This window comes from Molothrus ater, chromosome 1 (genome assembly GCF_012460135.2).
Source record: "Molothrus ater isolate BHLD 08-10-18 breed brown headed cowbird chromosome 1, BPBGC_Mater_1.1, whole genome shotgun sequence".
NCBI lineage: Eukaryota > Metazoa > Chordata > Aves > Passeriformes > Icteridae > Molothrus > Molothrus ater.
In genome coordinates this window covers 16,792,247-16,811,458 of record NC_050478.2, presented here as the reverse complement: position 1 = coordinate 16,811,458, position 19,212 = coordinate 16,792,247, and the positions used below count along the sequence as shown (strand labels likewise).

General features: G+C 44.3%; 1 protein-coding gene across 1 annotated transcript; it reads left to right on the top strand.

The window, feature by feature from the left end:
* The first annotated feature begins 3,344 nt into the window (after positions 1-3,344).
* Positions 3,345-18,059, top strand: LOC118694940 (mycocerosic acid synthase-like). The gene is made up of 6 exons (XM_036396285.2): positions 3,345-3,459; positions 4,166-4,319; positions 5,270-5,430; positions 8,183-8,386; positions 8,490-8,671; positions 12,504-18,059. Exons 1-6 carry the CDS (start codon positions 3,345-3,347, stop codon positions 18,057-18,059), a joined length of 6,372 nt encoding a protein of 2,123 aa, XP_036252178.2.
* Positions 18,060-19,212: the final 1,153 nt, after the last annotated feature.

Here is a 19,212-nt window from a genome sequence, read left to right as displayed (position 1 = left end):
TCTTTTCTTTTATGCAGTATACTATATAGAAAAATACTGGTATCAGATGAGGTCTGAGCCATAAGAAGATTGATGTTTACAAGCAGTGCCAAAAGTCAGACTTGCAGAACTGCTGCATCTCTTGCCTGAGACCCCTTGCCCACCCCACTCAGGGTGACTTTTGAGCTGCACATACCAACAGGGGGGCACCAAGACCTTCCCCTTGGCTATTTCTCCCAAAGCTGTACACAGCCTTTTACTTACCCCTCTTGCTTCTGTCCAGAAGTCCTAACACTCTGTGGCAGATCTCTGTGCTGTGCTGGTACATGTCACTGTCAGGCTGTAGCGGACTTGTGACCATCTGGGGTTGCTCATTGCTGAGCAATGCTTGCAGAGAGTCAAGTCTTTGTGTTTCTCACTCTCCTCTTCAGGGTCATTTGGGGATGGGCAAGAGGCAGGGAGGGGACACAGCTGAGACACGTTGCTGGACCTTGTACTAACAAACCACGAGGGATGGGTTGAAGATGTGAAGTTTGGGGGCAGCCTTGGCTGTAGTAACCATGAGATGGTGGAACTCAGGATCCTACATGGAGGAAGCAAAGCATTAGGAAGGACTAGTCCCTAAACTATTGGAGAGCTAACTGTGGCCTCTTGAAAGACCTACTTAGAGGAATGCCGTGGGTTAGGGCTTTAGAAGAGAAGGGCTTCTACAAGTACAGCAGCATTAAAAGGGAGACTGGGGAGAATGCTGGCTCGCTGCTGAATTAGAAGGATGTTTTGGTAATGGAAGACACAGAGAAGGCAGAATTTCTGAAAACCTTCTTTTCCTCAGACTTTACTGCTGGGAATGGCCCTCGGGAGTCCCAGAACTGGGAGGTGAGAGAAGACTGGAGAAAGTAAGGCTTCCCCTTGGCCTTAGAGGGTGTTGAGATTCAGTTATTAAAATTATTAGCAATGCCTCTGCCCAATCAAGATGCTAATGAGACTGTGAGGTGAGGGTCTGTAGTGACACAGGGTCCTCAGGCAGGTGCAAAGGAGAGCCCTTTATTCCAAAAACCCGGCCTTTTTAAGCAATTAGCTGGTCATCAGCTACATAGTTTTTAATCATATCAAACATAATTCAATTAACCACCATACACCACGATGTGAACAAACAATGGGTACATAACTTGTGTTTCTACCTCTAATTCAGCTGTGTCACTTTCCCACAGTCCTTTTCTGCTTAGCCAAAGTAACACACCTGAGCCATGATTTTACAAGGCCTTCCCTTTGTAAGGTTTTACCTATATGCAACATGAGACCATATGCTAAAGTCAGTAGTAAAGGGTTTTATTTGATAGTAAATGTGAGAGAGAAAGAAAGAAATAGAAAAGAGGGAGGGGTAAGAAAGAGAGTGATAGAGATAGAATAAAGAAGATATCACTATCCGTGATCACAACAATGTTCCATTGATCCTCTCCAGCTGGTCTTCTTGGTGATGAAGGTGCCCCAAAAAAGCATAGAATCCACTGGGTTCGTATTTATTGATATTAAGAGCAAATAAAATGGAATTGTTACTTTAAAGACAGAGTATTTTAAATCATATTCTGAAGATCATAAAAATTTACTGGGCTATTTCATGATGATCAGACGGTTGGAGCACCTCACCTATGAATAAAGACTCAGAGAGCTGGGGTTATTCAGCCTGTAGAAAGAAGGCCCTAGGAAGATCATATAGCAGTCTGCCAGTACCTATAGACCCCTATAAGAAAGACGGAGAGGGACTTTTTAGAAGGTCATATGGTGATAGGATAAGGAGGAATGGCTTTAAACTGAAAGAGAATAGGTGAAAATTAGGTATTAGGAAGAAATTCTTTACAGGTTGCCCAGAGAATTTGTGGATACTCCGTCCATGTAAGTAATAAAGGTCAGGCTGTATGAGGTTTTGAGCAACCCATTCCAGTGTAATATGCACTGCCCTTGGCAGGGGGGCTGAATGTTGAGGATCTTTAAGGTCCCTTACAAAGCAAACAATTCTATGAATCTGTGGTTTGTTAAAACATAACTTCAGTTTATTATTTGCTAACTGGAAGATGATGGATAATACTCTTGTCCTTGCTGAGTATTACACAATTCAAGAAATTTACAACTACAAGGAAGTGGTTTTGAATTTCAGTCAGGTCACTGATTAATCACATTTGCATTTTCCCCTTGATTTAGGATAAGTATTTCAATAATAAACCACACAGAATCCTACATAAATTACTTCCACAGACTCAGCTTATTTCTCCACCCCACTGGGATGATATAAGGTAAGAGTTACATAGATCACAGGATAGTTCTAGAGATGCCAAAGGTATGTTCTATGTTGTGCTTGAAAGGTCCTTAATTTTCCATAACTTGCTATTTAAATGCTAACTTAGGAAAAATGCTTAAAAGTACCTTTGTGATAAAAGTATTTAATTGGGATTTGTAGCTTTAGTTTAGCAGTTACCTTAAAATATGAAATCATAGAATCATAGAACTCATAGACAATTTGGAAAGAATGTAAAGGAAACAATTCTTGTGTCAATTTTGAATTTACATTATTAGTAAAAAAGAATTTACTCATAGAAAGTCAGATTCTGATCTACTTATTTTTGCTAGGTGGTTTTTAACTTCTTCTGTCATAGCTAATGGAACTAAGAAGTAAATTTTTCAAAGTAGGAATCTGAGCAGTTATTCCTAATTTCACCTTTCAAAGCAAACCCCCAAGAAATATTAACTCTGAGTGATGTGTGGGGCTGTGAAACAGCCACATCTCTGCTTCACTGCTGTCAGTCAGTGACTGAGAAAGGCTCTTTGGGACCTGCTGTGCTATCCCTGGGATGGAAAGCTCTCCCCACTGCCAAGAATCCCCCTCAAAACCTTTCCAGAGGAGTCTTCTCCTCTTTGTGGGTGGAAGGAAGTCCAAGAGGACTGTAGGGCTTAGTGTTGGTCTTCCTAGTGAGTTCTAATTAGTTCAGTTGAATTGATTCTCATCTGACAAGTTCCTTTCTCAGAATCAAGGAAAAAGAAATCATCAGTCAGTTCTATCCTGGGGTATTTAATTTTACCCCAAAGAGAATTCTTGTCTTTGCCATCTAATTTGTTGAAAAGATTCACCTTTTGTTAGCAGAGGTTAAACAGTAAAGAGGAAGTGTGTGTGCATGAGAGAGTTTGGGGAATTAAGTGGGGAATTCCCTCTGGAAGTAGAGACAAGAGGAAGAATGTAGTGCAGAGCTCTTGTGGGCAGTGTCATTTGTCATCACAACCAGCAGTAGATCATTCCAGATTAAGTAAGTTTTGAACAAGTTAGTGTGTTTGTGGGAAGTTCACATTTTAACCCAATATTTATTCAATGGTAAATGCATAATTGTTGGACTGGACTGAGAGTGCTTCTGTCTTGTGCAGCCCGGGAGATGGAGATCGAGACTGCAGATGAAGTTGCTATTGTTGGAATAGGATGCAACTTTCCTGGAGGTAACTTTGGGGTAAAAGCAAAGCAGGCTGTGAGTGAACATTGAAAAGCAGAGACTTTTATTAATGTTGGCATGGAGGAAACCAACAGTTGTTGGTTTGTCCCTTGGTTGAATTTTTGCTTTGCTGCTTGTGTGATCTTTTTGAAAGGTGGTGCTGTGGTGGAAACGGATTAGTTTAAATTTGTCTGCTGACAGACAGACAGACAAAAGAAGCTGCAGTGCTGGCTGTGGGCAGGGCATTGAGCTGCATATGAAACTCATACAAATGAGCAGGATGGGTCTGGGATGATTTGTACTTTCTCTGTGTTCACTGGCTGGGTGACTGTGCATTGTTACAGGACTCTGCATCCATAGGAACAGGGCAGATGAAGGGCTGGACATTCTTATCAGCCATGCCTGTAATAGGAACAGATTGGGTTTTCATAAAAGAACGCTTCTTGCTTTATTACAGTAGATGGTAGGGAATGGGGAGAGAAGGTGGTAAAGGATTTTGTGGGGTTCCTTTGCTTTTAGACAAGCAGTGAGGGGATCAGTCATACTTTTTCATTTTCCTCTCACCAAAGAATGATCACTTCTTTCTGTGGCAAGTCTGCTTGAGCAGCCTAGATTTACAGGCGGGAGGTCCTTGTTCCTAATTGTGCATTTCTGAGTCTGCATGGGGAGGGGGAGCACATCATTTAATCTGTTTTAAAAACTTTGTACAACAGGAGATGGAATTGACAATTTCTGGAAAGTCCTGGTGGAAGGCAAAAACTGCACCGTAGAAATCCCCCCCGAGAGGTTTAACACCAAGGAGTGGTATGATGCCGATGGTAACAAGCCAGGAAAAATATGTACAACACGAGCTGCTCTTCTGGATGAGTGAGTCTGTTAGCCTGCTGCACCACTGACTTTTGTCGTACTTAGACTATGGGTACAGCTGCTCAGGGGCTGTGATAGGGTGAAGAATAGCAAATTACAGTAAGGTCAAAGTAAGTGTCTTTTATTTGAATTGCACATTCACCTAAAATCCTCAGGGTGTAGAGCTTCATTCAAAGGAGAAGTTGACATGCACAGAAGAAATCTTATTGTCTCCTGAACTTTATACTTGGCAGGGTTGAACCATAAGACCCAGAATTACTTTAGCGCTTAGTCCCATGTTAGATATGGAATCCTGCTCTGAAATCAAGAAATGATAGAAGGCCATATAAATCTGATCTTGGGATACAAGATTATTGTTAGATTTGGTCTTTTGTAAGCATGGGCCTATTTTGAAGATGCTTTTAGAGACAAGCATACACATGCACACACACAAAGCATTTTGAATATATTTTTAGAGAAGCATTGGTATTTCTTGACAACACCTGAGTTGATCCCCTACTTTTTGGTTTTAAATTTAGAGCATTGGTCTGTATTGGCTGAAAATAATGTAGAAAACCAGGTTTTGTGGGGGATTCTTTGCAGTGAGGAGAGATTCTCATTTTGTTTATTACTTGTTGAGGCTATGACCACATTACTGCAAAGGGAGTCTCATTCTGCACATTTCATAGTTTGAGGAATCCAGTTGGTAGTAGTGCAATAACCATGAGAATAAAAATGGGTAGGAGTGGGCTCTTAACTCTGAAATGCAGAAGCTTTGATAAAATGACATATACATGAAACATCTTTGGCTTATAAACATTTTCTTCTGAATTTCATAAATGGGAACTGTGGCCTAAACACCAGTTACTGCTCAGCTTTTCATGAAGTTGCAAAAGATGTTTACTGTGAGTGTAGAAGTAAATGGACCTTACATACATCTGTCATAGTTTATTCTGGTCTGTGTATTTCAGATTTAATTCATTTGACAACCACCTGTTTGGGATTAATAATATGGAGGCAGAACGCATGGATCCGCAACAGAAATTACTGATGGAGTGCACATACAAAGCCCTGGAGGATGCAGGAGTCCCTGTGGAATCTATCAGTGGCTCCAAAACAGGTGTTTTTATTGGTAAGATGAAAATTTCATGTCAAAGAAAGTGTGTTTGAAGCTCCCAAAGATTGGAGCAATCCTTCATAACCTTTCAATATGTTATCTAGCACTGGATCTAGACTGGAGATCTAAGGCTACTGTGCTATGGCACTAGTGGTTACTTTTGGTAAGAATTACCAGGCTACTCTAGAAGTTCATGGTACAATTCCTGTATCTCTTTTTGCTGCTCTTCTCCCTGTGTTCAGGCACTGAAGGGAAGCAGGAAACTGCATCTGCAACCCAAGCCTTCTTAGGAAAGATACTCCCAAGACAGGCTGTGATGTTCCACCCTTAAGTGGAAGGGAACACCGAAGATGAGTAATTTCTTTCTCTGCAGGAGATGTTTTCTTAGTAAATTACACACTTGGAATGGAAATTGGAATGTTAGTCCCTGACCTGCTACATCAGCACAGGGCAGTGGGTTGTGGATAATGGTGTAGGGTGGAAGAAAAGGGGGAAAGGAGGAGATCAGTTAAGGAAGGGAGAGAGAAAGAGAAGAAGAGAGAATGAAAGAGAGAAAAAGAAAAAGAGATTACTGGTCCTTGTTCCAATGTTGGTCTGGCAAATGAGACATCCAGGGTCTTGGAGGATACCCCAGATTTGTTGGGGGTACCTTTTCATAGATACGTTTCCCTGCCCTGAAGACAGGTTTCTTTCTTTCTGTGAAAATTAGTTACCATGTCCAGTTCCTTCTTTCAGACCTTTTTGGAGGTCTTGGTTCTTGGGTGGTCTTCATCCTCCCTGGACAGACCTTGGGTCAATATTTCATTCCCGTTTCTGTGCTGGTGCTGCCCATTGTTTGTTGATGGGGGTAGAGTGGTAGGAAAGTGCCCAGCAGAAAAGGACCTGGTGGTGCTGGTGGTCAGCAGCTGAACATGAGCCAGTGTGTGCCCGGGTGGCCAAGAAAGGCCAGTGGCATCCTGGCCTGTGTCAGCAATAGTGTCACCACAGGAGCAGGGCAGTGATTCTTCCAACTGTGTATGGCACTGGTGAGGCCACACGGTCAAGTTCTGTGTCCACTTTGGGGCCCCTCAATTCAGGAAGGAGATTGAGGTGCTGGAGTGAGTCCAGAGAAAGGCATCAGAGCTGGGGAAGGGTGTGGAGCACAAGTGCTGTGAGGAACAGCTGAGGGAGCTGGGGGTGTATAGCCTGAGAAGAGAAGGCTCAGGGGTGATTTTACTCCCCCCTACAACTGCCTGAAAGGAGGGTGTAGTGATGTGGGGATGAACCTCTTTCACAGGCAGCTGGAGACAGGATGAGAGGATATGGCCTCAGGCATTGTCAGGGGAGGTTTAGAGTGGACAGTATGGAGAAATTCTTTACATAAGGGGTGATTTGATATAGGAATCACTTGCCCAGAGAGGTGGTGGAGTCACTGTCCCTGGAAGTGTTTGAGGAAAGATGGGATGTATCTTTTAGTGCCATGGTCTTGTCGGCATGGTGGTGTTTCACCATGCAGTGGACTTGATTTCAGTCGTCTTTTCCAACCTAGTTGATTCTGTGATTCTGTGATTGTGTCTCTGTGGAGCAGAACAAGGATTTTTATCCCAGAGAAGTGCTGCCCTACCTCCCCATGGTCCTGTCTCATTTAGGTTTTTTTAATAATTCTTGATTATTGCTGACAATCCTTGGTTGGCTCCCTGGCTATCTGGCAATCGGTGTTTGACATGTACACATTAGCTCCTTATCTTCTGGGCTTCTACACAGGCCTACACTTTCCCCCCAGTATGCTGTTTTCCAGTATAATTTTGGTTGAGGTGTTCTGGGGATTAATATCCTTTTAAAGCAGCAGAAATCCTCCTGTGGACATTAGAATGGTACCAAGGTGCACTTGTCCAACTGCCTTTGTCAGTACCCAAAAAGCTACGGACAAGATGATACCAGATGCTGTTGAAAGAGATTTAATGGACCATAGTAGAGTACCAGCACATTATTGCTGGTGTAATCTGTGTCTCTTTAAAAAGGAGTTTTCTGGGGGAGTTTGCTTGATGCACCTATAGGGGAAATGTTTTAGATTACTTTAGTCTGAGAGATGCTCTTCTTCCATTGAGGGCACTATTCCTTGCTCTCTAAATAGAGCTACTGTGCTTTCCACATGTGCTCATGGACTTGGGGATCCACCATATTTCAAACGTTGCATTCCCAGAAAGAGGACACAACTGGTCTCACAGGCCCTGCTCTTCTTACTATTTCCTACTGCTTGCAAGTGTGAAAAAAAAGATAAATACAAAATATTAGATGTAGTTTGTGCTGTGACCCTTAACTTGGTACATCTGAGGAACTGAGGTTAACGTCTTGTACATTTATGTCTGAACAACCCTCTTTGTAACTTGTTCATGTTAAATGTTCTCATAGCTAATCTAAAACAACCTGAGTCTCAAAAGTGTATCTCAGTCTCACAGTGAGCTACAGACATCTAAACAGACTCCAGAGAACTTAGCTGCATCATTCAGTGAGCTGAGCCATCAGAAAGGGCATTTCCTGGGCAGGTAGGAATTTCCTGTCATTTCTTGGGCAGGTAGGAATTTCCAGTGTAAGCTATGTTTGTGTATGTTGGGTCCAGGGGAATTTGCTGTGACTTCTCCCTTTGACTTGTGTTGGAGCAAAGCTTCATGACAGGAGCCCTGATGCCATATGGTTTCATCTTAACACTTAACACTTAACCAGCTTTTGAGCTGTACATGCCTATTGTTGTCTTGGGTTAACTTGACATGTATCTGATGTTTTCCAGGTCTCATGAATCGAGACTATGAAATCATGGCCAGCAGAGCTGTGAATGAAATAAATCATTATGATGGTACTGGAACAGCAATGAGCATTGCTGCCAACAGGGTCTCTTTCACATTTAATCTGACTGGACCATCTCTGACTGTCGACACTGCGTGTTCATCTTTTCTTTTTGCTCTGCACTATGCCTTGCAAGCCATTAAATCAGGTAATGGGACTGAAGAGGTGCTGGACGATGAAATCAGACTTCCTACTGTTTCTGTCTATCACCAGGGCTGTCTCAACATGAATATGTTTCTGTTTGACTCCAGGAGACTGTGAGGCAGCAATCTGTGGTGGGGTGAACTGCATCATCGACCCCCGCACCTTTGTATCTCTCACTAAAGCCAAAATGATCTCTCCAGAGGGCATAAGCAAACCCTTCTCCAAAAAAGCAGATGGCTATGGAAGGGGAGAAGGCTGTGGTGTTGTTTTCCTCAAACCACTGAAAAAGGTAAGATTGCTTGTGAAGCAGTCTGAATAAAGACTGGTTGCTTGCTTAACTTTTGTGTCTTCAGCTCTAATAATGACTATTCCAGAGATGTTTTTCCAATCTAAGTTTAAGATTAACTTTCCCTAACATAGGGAAAGGAACTCACATTTAAAAGTTAGCATAATATTCTGGTTGTTCTTGGCTTTGTTGTGTTGTCTTGTTCTCTTCTCTACAGAAAAAGCATGAGATTACCACAGAATCAGTCAGGTTGTAAGGGGCCTCAGTGAATTTTCTGGTCCAATCTCCTTGCTCAAGCTAGGTCGTCTTAGATCAAGTTGTACAGTATTGTGTCCTGATGATTCTTGAGACATTCTGTCTCCAGTGAGGGAGAATCCAGTCCTTCTCTGAGCAACCTGTTCTTGTGCTTGGTCACTTGAACAGTGAAGAATTTCTTCCTCATTTTCAGATGGAACTTCCTGTGCATCAGTTTCAGCCCAATGCCTCTTGTCCTGTTGCTTGGCACCAGCAAGGGCCTGGTTCCACCTTCTTGACACCTTCTCTTAAGATATTGACAGACACTGATGAGGCCCCTTCTCAGTCATCTCTTCTCAAGGCTGAACAGGCCCAGCTCTCTCAACCTTCCCTCATAAGAGAGGTGCTCCAGCTCCTTCATCATCTTCATAGCTCTCCTCTGGACCCACTCCATTAGCTCCATGTCTTTCTTGTACTGAGGAGCCCAGAACTGGACACAGCATTCCTGGTGTGGCCTCACCAGGGCTGAGTAGATGGGCAGGATCACCTCCCTCAACTGTTGGCAATGCTTTTCCTAATACAGCTGAGGATCCCATTGACCTTCTTGGACCCCCACTGCTAGCTCATGGACAACTTGTTGTCCTCCAGGCCCCCCAGGTCCTTCTCCACAGAGCTGCTTTCCAGCAGGTTGACCCCCAACCTGTCCTGGTGCAGGGGGTTATTCCTCCCCTGGTGCAGGACCCTGCACTTGCCCTTGTTGAATTTCAGACAGTTCTTCTCTGTCCATCTCTCCAACATGTTGAGGTCCCTCTGAAGGGTTGCCCAGCCCTCTGGGGTATGGGCCACTCCTGCCAGCTTTGTGTTGACAGTGAACTTGCTGAGGAGGCTCTGCCTCTTCATTCAAGCCTTGATGAGTAAACGAAACAATATGGGCCCAGGGGATACCACTAGGGACAGGTCTCCAACTGGACCCTGTGCCACTGATTATCACCCTCTGGGACCTGCCATTCAGCCTGTTCTCAATCCACCTCTCTGTCCACTCATGCAGTCCACACTTCCTGAGGATACTGTGAGAGACAAAAGCCTTGATAAAGTTGAAGTAGACAATATCCACTGCTCTCCCCTCATTCATCCAGGTGATGGTTTCATCATAGAAATCAATCAGGTTGGTCAAACATGATTTACCTCCAAGGAATCCATGACCATTCCTGATCACCTTATCTTTCTTGTGGACAGAGATGGCCTCCAGAATGAGGTGGTCCATCACTTTTCCAGGGATTGAGGAGAGGCTGACTGATTGGTAGTTCATTGGTCCTTCTTCTTGCCATTTTTGAAGATTGGGGTCCCTCTTGCCAATTTTGAAGATTGGTCCTTCCAGTCCTCAGGCATGTCTCATGATTGCCTTTCAAAGATGATTGTGAGCAGCCTTGCTATGTTGTCCTCCTGCTCTCTCAGACCTCATGGATGCATCCTGTCGGAGCCCCTGGACTTGTGGGCTTAATGTCAAGTTAATTTAGGAGTTCTCTGACCCAACCCTACTTGGCAAGGGAAGATCTTCCTTTCAGCATTCCTTTAACCTGGTCTCCTGGGTCAGAAATCCCTGAGGGCTGGTCTTGTCAGTAAAGGCAGGTGCAAAGAAGGCATTCAATAATGCAGCCTTCTCTGTGTCCCGCGTTACCAGGCTCCCCCCTCCATTTGCTAATGGACCCAGGAGTCCTTTAGTGTTAAAATTAATCCTTAATTTTCATTTTGTTGTGATGGATTTGAAAAAGCCCTTTTTGTTATACTGAAAATCTTTGGCCAGATTTAATTCCAGATGTGCCTTGGCCTTTCTAGTCTCATTTCTGCTTACTCTGACAACCTCTCTGCATTCTCTCTGAGTGGCCTGATCCTGCTTCCATCTCCTGTATGTTTCTGGCTTACATTTGAGTAATGATAGGACTTCTTTATTCATCCACAGAGGTTTGTTGCCCCCTTTACCTGCTTTCTCTCTTATTGGGATGAGCTGTCTTTGAGCCTGTAGGAAGTGAGCCTTGAATGTCGACCAACTCTCTTGGACCCCTCTTCCCTTCAGGGTCTTCTCCCATGGAATTCTTCCAAGATCCCTAAAGATGCTAAAGTTAGCTCTCCTGGAGTCCTGGAGTTTGAAATCTGTCTCTCTGTCCTGCTGCCTCTTCCTTCAATACCAAACTCTACAGTCTCGTGGTCACTGCAGCCAAGGCTGCCCCAAGCGCTGCATGTCCAGCAAGGCCTTCCCTGTTAGTCGAAGGTCGGGCAGCCCAGCATTCCTCGTGGGATCCTTCACTACCTGGGACAGGAAGTTGTCATCAGTGCTTCCCAGGAACCTCCTGCACTGCTTGTGCTTTGCTGTTTTGCTTCTCCAGAAGATGTCAGGGCAATTAAAGCCCCCCAAGAACCAGGGCCTGTGACTGTGGGGCTGCTTCCAGCTGCCTGCAGAAGGCCTCATCCCCTCCCTCCTTCTGATCGGGCGGCCTGTAGCGAACACCCACAATGGTGTCACCCTTCCTAGCTCGCCCTTTTATCCTCACCAGGACAGAGCTCGGCGCACTCCAAGTGTTGCTTCACATCGAGTGCAACTCCACCACTGCACTTTCCTGGTCTGTCTCTCCTAAACAGCCTGTGGCCCTTCATGACAACACTGCAGTCACAGGAGCTATCCCACCATGTCCATAATTGCAATGAGATCAAAGCCCAGTGGCTGCACACAGATCTCTAGTTCCTCCTGTTTGTTCACCATACTCTGTGCATGGGGGTACAGCACTTAATAGAAGTATTTTATGGTAACAACATTCCAGTGGGGGTGTGAAGGGATGTCCCATAGCCCTGTCTAGTGGTTGTGTCTTTCACTGTAGACACTTGATCAACTTAATCCCTCGTAAGCCTTCTTTTGGTACTAAGGTGTTTCTCTGATATTTCCCTGTTGGCTTCTATTATCTCAGGAGCCCCTTGCTTGTCTCTGTAAGACTGCTGGTGTGCTCCAGTGTGGCTGGTACATCTCAGAGTCACCTCCAGAGGGGCCTCAGAAGTACCCTCTAACTTTTCCATACTATTACCCAGTTTATTAGGGACAAACCTGATATTACTGCCCTCCCCATCATAACTAGTTTAAAGCTCTCCAAGGAGTCTTGCTGGTCCCATGCAAAGACTCTCCTTCCTTACTCAGAGAGGTGAGCCCCATCTAATGCCAGCATGCCTGGCTCTGCAAAGGCAACATCATTGCCAAAAACCCCAAAATCTTGGCGGTGACACCAGCTGCAGAGATATGTTTTAGTAGACTCAGTCCGTCTGTTTCTTTCTATATGGATGCTTTCAACGATTGTTGGTTTCAGTATTTTTTGTTCAATATTGCTTCTTTGAACTGGAAGTATGGAGGAGAAAATAACATATGCCTCAGATTTCCTTAGCAAATATCCCAAACCCGAAATCTTGATCTCTCTCAGACTATGTGCTGCCATGTTACCTCACCCCCTACATGGAGGAAAAGGAATGGGCTTGCACCAGGCTTTTAAGGTTCATGGTAACACCTTTAACCACAGACTACTTGTATTATTAAACAAAACTACACTTTTTCATGGAACAGGCAAAGGAAGACTACAGTAAAATCTGGGGTGTGATAAACATCAGTGCAGTCAATCAGAACGGCAGATCCATAACTCCAATCACGAGGCCGTCTCAAATAGAGCAAGAGAAGTTACTGCGCAGCATTTATGGAAGTCGTGTTGATCCCTCAGTTGTGCAGTACATTGAAGCCCATGGCACAGGAACTGCTGCTGGAGATCCTACAGAAGCTGAGAGCCTTGGTAATGTCATTGGCAAAACCAGGTGTTCCCGAGTTTCCATTCTGAAAATCGGTTCAGTGAAAGGAAATATTGGACACACTGAATCAGCTGCTGGAGCAGCCGGGTTAATCAAAGTGCTCCTGATGATGCATCATGGAAAGATTGTTCCATCTTTGCATTACTCAAAGGAGATGAGCAGCATCGATACAGAGAAATTAAACCTTGCTGTTGCCACAGCTGTAGAGCCCTGGGAAGAATCCAGTGAGTATGGAAGAGTAGCTGGCATCAACTGCTTTGGATTTGGAGGAACCAATGCTCATGTTGTAGTCAGGCAGGTGAAGCAGCCAGAGCCTCTTCCTGCCTTTAAGAAGCCCCTGGAATTAGTTCTGCTGTCAGCAGCATCCCCTAAGTCCCTTCAGATGACAATGGCCGACACAGCTGAGCAGCTGAGCGCAAGGAACTCCGTAACTCTCCCAAGCCTGGCCTATACCTCTGCCTGCAGAAGAAGCCATGCCAGCTACAGGTACCGAAAAGCATTTGTCACAAATTCCCTCCAACACTTGCAGCAAGAGCTGAGGTTGGCAGCGAGCAAGGAACCTGCCATATCCAAAGCAGAACCACAGCTGGTGTTTGTGTTCTGCGGCAACGGTGTAACGCTGAAGGAGTTCAGTGAGGCACTGCTGAGCTCAGAGCCAGTGTTCAGAGACAAGTGTAAGGAAATAGAAGACCTTTTTCAGCAGCACACTGCCATCAGCCTCCTGCCAGCAAGAAATCATAGCCCAAAGGACTTGTTGAATCCAGAGTTTTCTCAGCCCTTGCTGTTTGCCCTGCAGGTTGCTGTAGCTTCCCTCCTGAAGCACTGGGGTATTAAGCCCATTGCTGTTGTTGGCCACTCAGTGGGGGAAGTTGCTGCTGCACACATTGCTGGGTACCTGTCCCTGGCAGATGCTGTCAAAGTGATTTATCACCGGAGCAGGCTGCAGGCAAAGACTCCCAGCGGCAGAATGCTGGTGGTTGGAAACGTCCCCGTTGAAGAGATTGCTGAACGCCTGCATCCCTACTCAGGAAAGGTGTGCATTGCTGCTTTCAACAGCCCCATTTCCTGCACCTTGTCAGGGAGCGTAGAGGCTGTGGAAGCTGTCCAGAGAGAGTTAGCTGAAGCTTTCAGACAGAGAAACATCTTTCTTCATGTTTTAAATGTTCCAGCTGCGTACCACAGCCCCAGTATGGATATGATACTTGGCGAGCTGGAGGAGCAGATAGAGCCTTTAGAAAAGCAGAAGGGGGAAATGGAAGTGATTTCGACACTGACTGGCATGGCTGCATCTGAAAATGACTTTTCTCAGGGCAAATTCTGGGCGCAGCATACTCGTGAGCCTGTTGCTTTCACACGAGCCATCCAAACTGCAGCCAGAGGCAGGGAAAACGTGGTGTTTGTGGAAATAAGTCCTCACCGAGCACTGCAGCGAAGCATAAAAGAAACGCTAGGGAAAGACACAAAGGTGTTCTCCTCTTTGCAAACAGATGCAGAATATCAGACGCTCTTCACCCTGGTAGGAAATCTGTTTGAACTGGGATTTAATCCCAACTGGCAGCACTTTTATAACGGGTATCAAAGTGTTCCTGTGGCCATTCCACAATATCAATTTGATCGCCAAAAACTAATGAGCCTGGATATCCCTCAACAAGCAAACCAAAGAGGTGTCAGCACCAGTCATTCTTTGATTTACGGTATAAACAGTGACAACTTGGAGTTTGGCTGCCTGGTGTCCCAGGAAACGACACCGTACTTATATGAGCACAAGAACAATGGGGTGGCCTTAGTTCCTGGTGCTTTCTATGTGGAGCTTGGTCTGGCCTCTGTGATGAGCAGCTCAGAACCCAAAGTGCCTCTGAGCACTTGCCAGCTGAGTATCAGTTTTTCTGCACCATGTGCTCTTACACAGAATTCCCAGGTGCTGAGTATCAAGCTGAGTCCACAAAAAGCCATGACAACCTTTGAGGTTCTCTCTTCCTCCAACGCAGTTTATGCTGCTGGCCAAGTGGCCAAGGGGCTTGAAGGTGTGGTGGAAGAAAGCAGCATCTCCTGCCAAGCCATCTATCAAAGATGCAAGTCAGTGATTAGCAGAGAGGAGCTTTATGAAGCACTGTCTCAGGTTGGCTTTCAGTATGGCTCCGTATTCAGGCAGCTCAGTGATGTGCATTACTGCCAGGAGCTAAAGGAAGCTATAACAAGCATAAAGGTGAATGAGGAGACCGCCAGAGACATGTACAGCTACTGTATCCACCCAGTGCTGCTCGACTGCTTTCTGCAGATGACCGCTGTCCTGACCTCAAGGACACTCCACTCCAGAGCAGGCTTTCCTTCAGGGATAGGCAGCCTGGTGGTGCTGCGCCCGCTGCAGGAGGAAATGATGATATACATGCGAATGAGCAAATCCACTGGGAACTGCCTTGAGGTCTGTGGATGCTTTGTGGACAAACACGGCTCTGTTTTGGCTGAGCTCAAGCGCGTTGGCATCACTTTCATGAAGGGATCGTCTTCCAGAGACAATGAGTTTCTGTTTCAAAACAAATGGAAAGAAGTCTCTCTTTCACAGACAATTGGACATCTGGGGTTTAAGCCCAGAGTCCTTGTGTTTGCAGACAAATTTGGGATAGCTGAGCAGCTCAAAAAATACTTGCATCCTGCTTCGAGATATGTTATGTATGAAGGCTGGGATTGCCTCGTGGAAGGCGATGCACAGAACAAAATGAGAGCAGAGGTTAAGGATTATGATGAAATTCTCTTCCTGTGGGGAATCCAAAAGTTAAATGAAGATTCCCCAAGGGAAGCAGTAGATCAGTTGGCAAAGTGCTGTGAAGCCTATCGCCAGGTAGTGGTGGCACTAAGAGAGAAGAGGTCTCGCTGCTCCGTCAGAGTGATCACCTACAGAACAACAGAGAGATATGTGGACCACATTAACTGTGGGTTTGCATTGTATGGCATGACCAGAGCCTGTATTGTTGAATTTCCAGAAATCACATTTCAGTTGATTGACCTCAGCTCCTCCACTTCCCTGGACATCTCAGTGTTAGCAGATGTTCTTATCAAGTACAAAGGTGGGGACTATCCAGAAGTCTGCATCAGCCAGGGAAGAATTTATGTGTCCGAAATCAGACGCACACCTTTTGTAGATGCAGATTACATGCAACCCATAAGATCACTCCAGAAATCACAATCATTCACTTTGTACACTTCTGATCCATACACAGCAAAAGACTTGTCTGGGGAATTATCCACTGGAGCTGCAACTCAGCTTGACAAACGGAGTGTTGAAATTCAAGTGGATAAAATTTGTTTGCACTCAGAAGATTATTTTCCCATTAGTGTTTCTAGCTGTAACTTTGGTAATACACTGTATTGGAACTCCCAGGCAGGGGACAAACACAGGCTTCTAGCTCTTGATTTCAGTGGCACAGTCACTGCAACTGGCAGTGATGTGAAAAAAGTGAAAGTGGGAGATCACATGGTTTCATGTTATCCCACTGCTGCATCTTCCAGAGTTCAGATTCCAGCAACAGTTTGTTTCCATGCAAGGAAATTCCCATTCCTCCAGAATGTCCCTTGTGTGTCATACTTCATCATTGCATGGGAAATCTTCACTCAGAGGTTACCCAAAGGCAAACATGGCAGAACATTGGGTATTATTACTACAGAGCCGTCCTCAGTTCTGTGCCATGTCCTTTCTGCAGCAGCAGAAGAGATGGGTTGGAGAACAGTCCTTGCAAAGCCCACTCCTAACGTGTTGCAGTATATCAACCTGTGCAGTGCCCTGGTTATTCTTTCTCCAATCAACAGACTGTCTCAGGAGGACTTGGCCCACATGTCCTTTCTTAAAGATGTGGTGATCGTGTGTGGCAGTCAACAGTCAGAATGCATCCAGAATGTCAGGGAAATTGATCATGAAAACGTCAGCTTTCATATCCTTGCCGTTGCCCGCCTTTTCCGGAAAGCACCTCTAAAGGAAGTGCAGAAGACCATACATGCCTGGATCAGTTCCATGGATATGAAATGGTTTAGAAATCTCTCAGGTTCTGTTTTTCAGCAGACTGAGAATTTTGAAGGGCTAAATTCTGTGATGTCCTATTTCACCTGCACTTCTGTCCCCCTTGCTGTCCTGAGAAGGCAGAAAGACATCAGCGTGCTTTCAGATATCCCATTGTACGAGCCCCAGAAGCAGCTGTTCAAGCAGAACGCTGTTTATGTAGTAGCTGGGGGGCTCACTGGACTTGGCTTTGAAACAGTGAAATTCATAGCTGGGAACGGGGGAGGGTGTATTGCAATTCTGTCCAGGAGAATTCCCAGCAGTGAGAAGCAAGAAGAGTTAAGGGCTTTGCAGCAGCAGTACAAAGGGAGCAAAGTAGTGTCTGTGCAGTGTGATGTGACTTTGAGCAGTGATGTTGAGAAAGCTTTCCAGTCCATTGCCACCACCTTTGTGGGGAGTCCGATCAAAGGGGTGTTCCAAAGTGCCGTTGCTTTACATGATGGCCACCTTGAAGTGCTGAAGCTGGCTGACTTCCACAAAGTGCTGAGCCCAAAAGTAGCAGGGACCCTAAATCTTCACTGGGCTACCAGAGACCAGGAGCTTGACTACTTTGTGTGCTACTCCTCTGTTGCTTCCTTTCTGGGCAATGCCACCCAGACAAACTATGCAGCTGCAAACTCTTTCCTGGATCTCTTCTGCCTCTACAGGAGGAACTGTGGGCTCTCAGGCCAGGCCATTAACTGGGGTGCTTTGAACCTCGGCATTCTCCTCAACCAAGACCTCATTCAGAGCATTCTGGAATCCAAGGGCATAGACATTCTGCAAGTGCATGAAATTCATGACTATCTCCAGAAGACCTTACTTATAAACAACCCGCAGCAAACTGTTGCCAAATTGAACTTTCACACTTTGTATCATCATGTTTTTACTCAGATTATTTCTCTCAAGAGTCGCTTCATAACACTTATGTCAGAAGATTACATGAACAAGATTGAAATGTCTGAGGAAGCTGAAGTCCCAGAGACTGCCTGTCTCAAATCAGAGGATTACATCACCTCACTGATGAGTGACCTCACAGGAGTGAATGCAGATGAACTAACCATGAATACAGCACTTTCATCTCTGGGCATGGACTCTATGTTAGCCATGACAATTCAGAACCGTGTCTTTCGGGAGAGAAAGGTGGACATACCCATTGTGAAACTGCTTGATCCTCACACAACTCTGTCAAGTTTAGTGGTGTTGTTAGAAGAAACAAGCGATGCAGATGGAACAGTTGAAAAGAAGAATGCTGTGGTTGAAAGTGCAGAAAATGGGAGCTGGCTATAGGAATCTCCCCAAACAGGAATTGTGTAACTTTGACAATACTCAGGCCCTTTGCAGCATGTCAGAATGTGTAATTGCAGAATGTTTGGTGATGCTGAATGTATTCATCTGCACTGACTCAGAAAAACCCATACCAGGTTCTTCTGCCATTATTCTGCTAGCTGTGTTAATTTCAGTCAATTGTTTGGCTTGTTAATGTTTGCACCTCTACATTATGAATATACATTTAAAGCAGCCTAAGATTATTTTGGCAATGTTGTATTCTTTATATATTTTTCTTTTTTTTAATGTTATGAAAACGAATCATTTATCAAGTAATTTGTTTATGCAATGTTTATAAACACCAGCATTTTTTTGAAAGTCCTTTAAATGTTGTGAATTTTAAGGTTTCTTATCAATAAGGAAACTTGATTTTTTCCTTATGTTTTCAAAAATAATAAAAATGTACCATGTGCTAAGCATACAGTAAATCAACTGGATTTTAAATTGTATTAACCATTTTATGAAAACCGAAATAAACAGGAATAGTAGAAGAGTTTAAAATGCATAAGCTCAAGTGTAATTTCTTCTTATTTTATTGTTTTTGTCCTTCATTCACTCCCCTAGTTTAAATTTTCCTAATCCAAACATATGCTCTTATTTTCTTCCTGTGAGACCTACCTCACACTTTTGAAAGGAGAGCCCACAGATGGAAAAATTTAATGATATTTATGTAATAGGGATCCAATTCTAGAAGTTCCAGTATACTTTAAAATGTATTACGATTAAAAACCAGAGCATTGTATTCATTTTTAAATCTTACTATAGTAAATAATTTTCATACTTGTAAGAAGACATTTTCTATTGTGAACGTAACAGCAAATGCTTTGTGTTGAAGTCAAACACAGAATATAGTTTGCTATATTGCACACTGTCATTACCTGTGAATTTATATACCACCTGAAATTCATGAAGAGATGAATCTATCTACAGAATTATCTACAGCTTTGAACAGGGATCCTCTTCTGTCAGTCCCTTCAGGTCAGGCCAGATCATTCTAGTTAAATCTACAGTGAAGACAGTACTTCGTGTTACACAGAAGAAGTTACAAGTGCCTTTGATTAAGCAGGAATCAGCATTTTAAATTAAATTTTAAATTAAATTTTCCTACAGGACG

Bases quoted from the DNA above. Each gene is read 5' to 3' on its own strand.
- LOC118694940 (XM_036396285.2), top strand. From the start codon at position 3,345: ATGCATAATTGTTGGACTGGACTGAGAGTGCTTCTGTCTTGTGCAGCC. The intron at 4,320-5,269 runs GTGAGTCTGTTA...TGTGTATTTCAG, and splicing joins CGAGCTGCTCTTCTGGATGA to ATTTAATTCATTTGACAACC. The intron at 8,387-8,489 runs GTAATGGGACTG...GTTTGACTCCAG, and splicing joins CTTGCAAGCCATTAAATCAG to GAGACTGTGAGGCAGCAATC.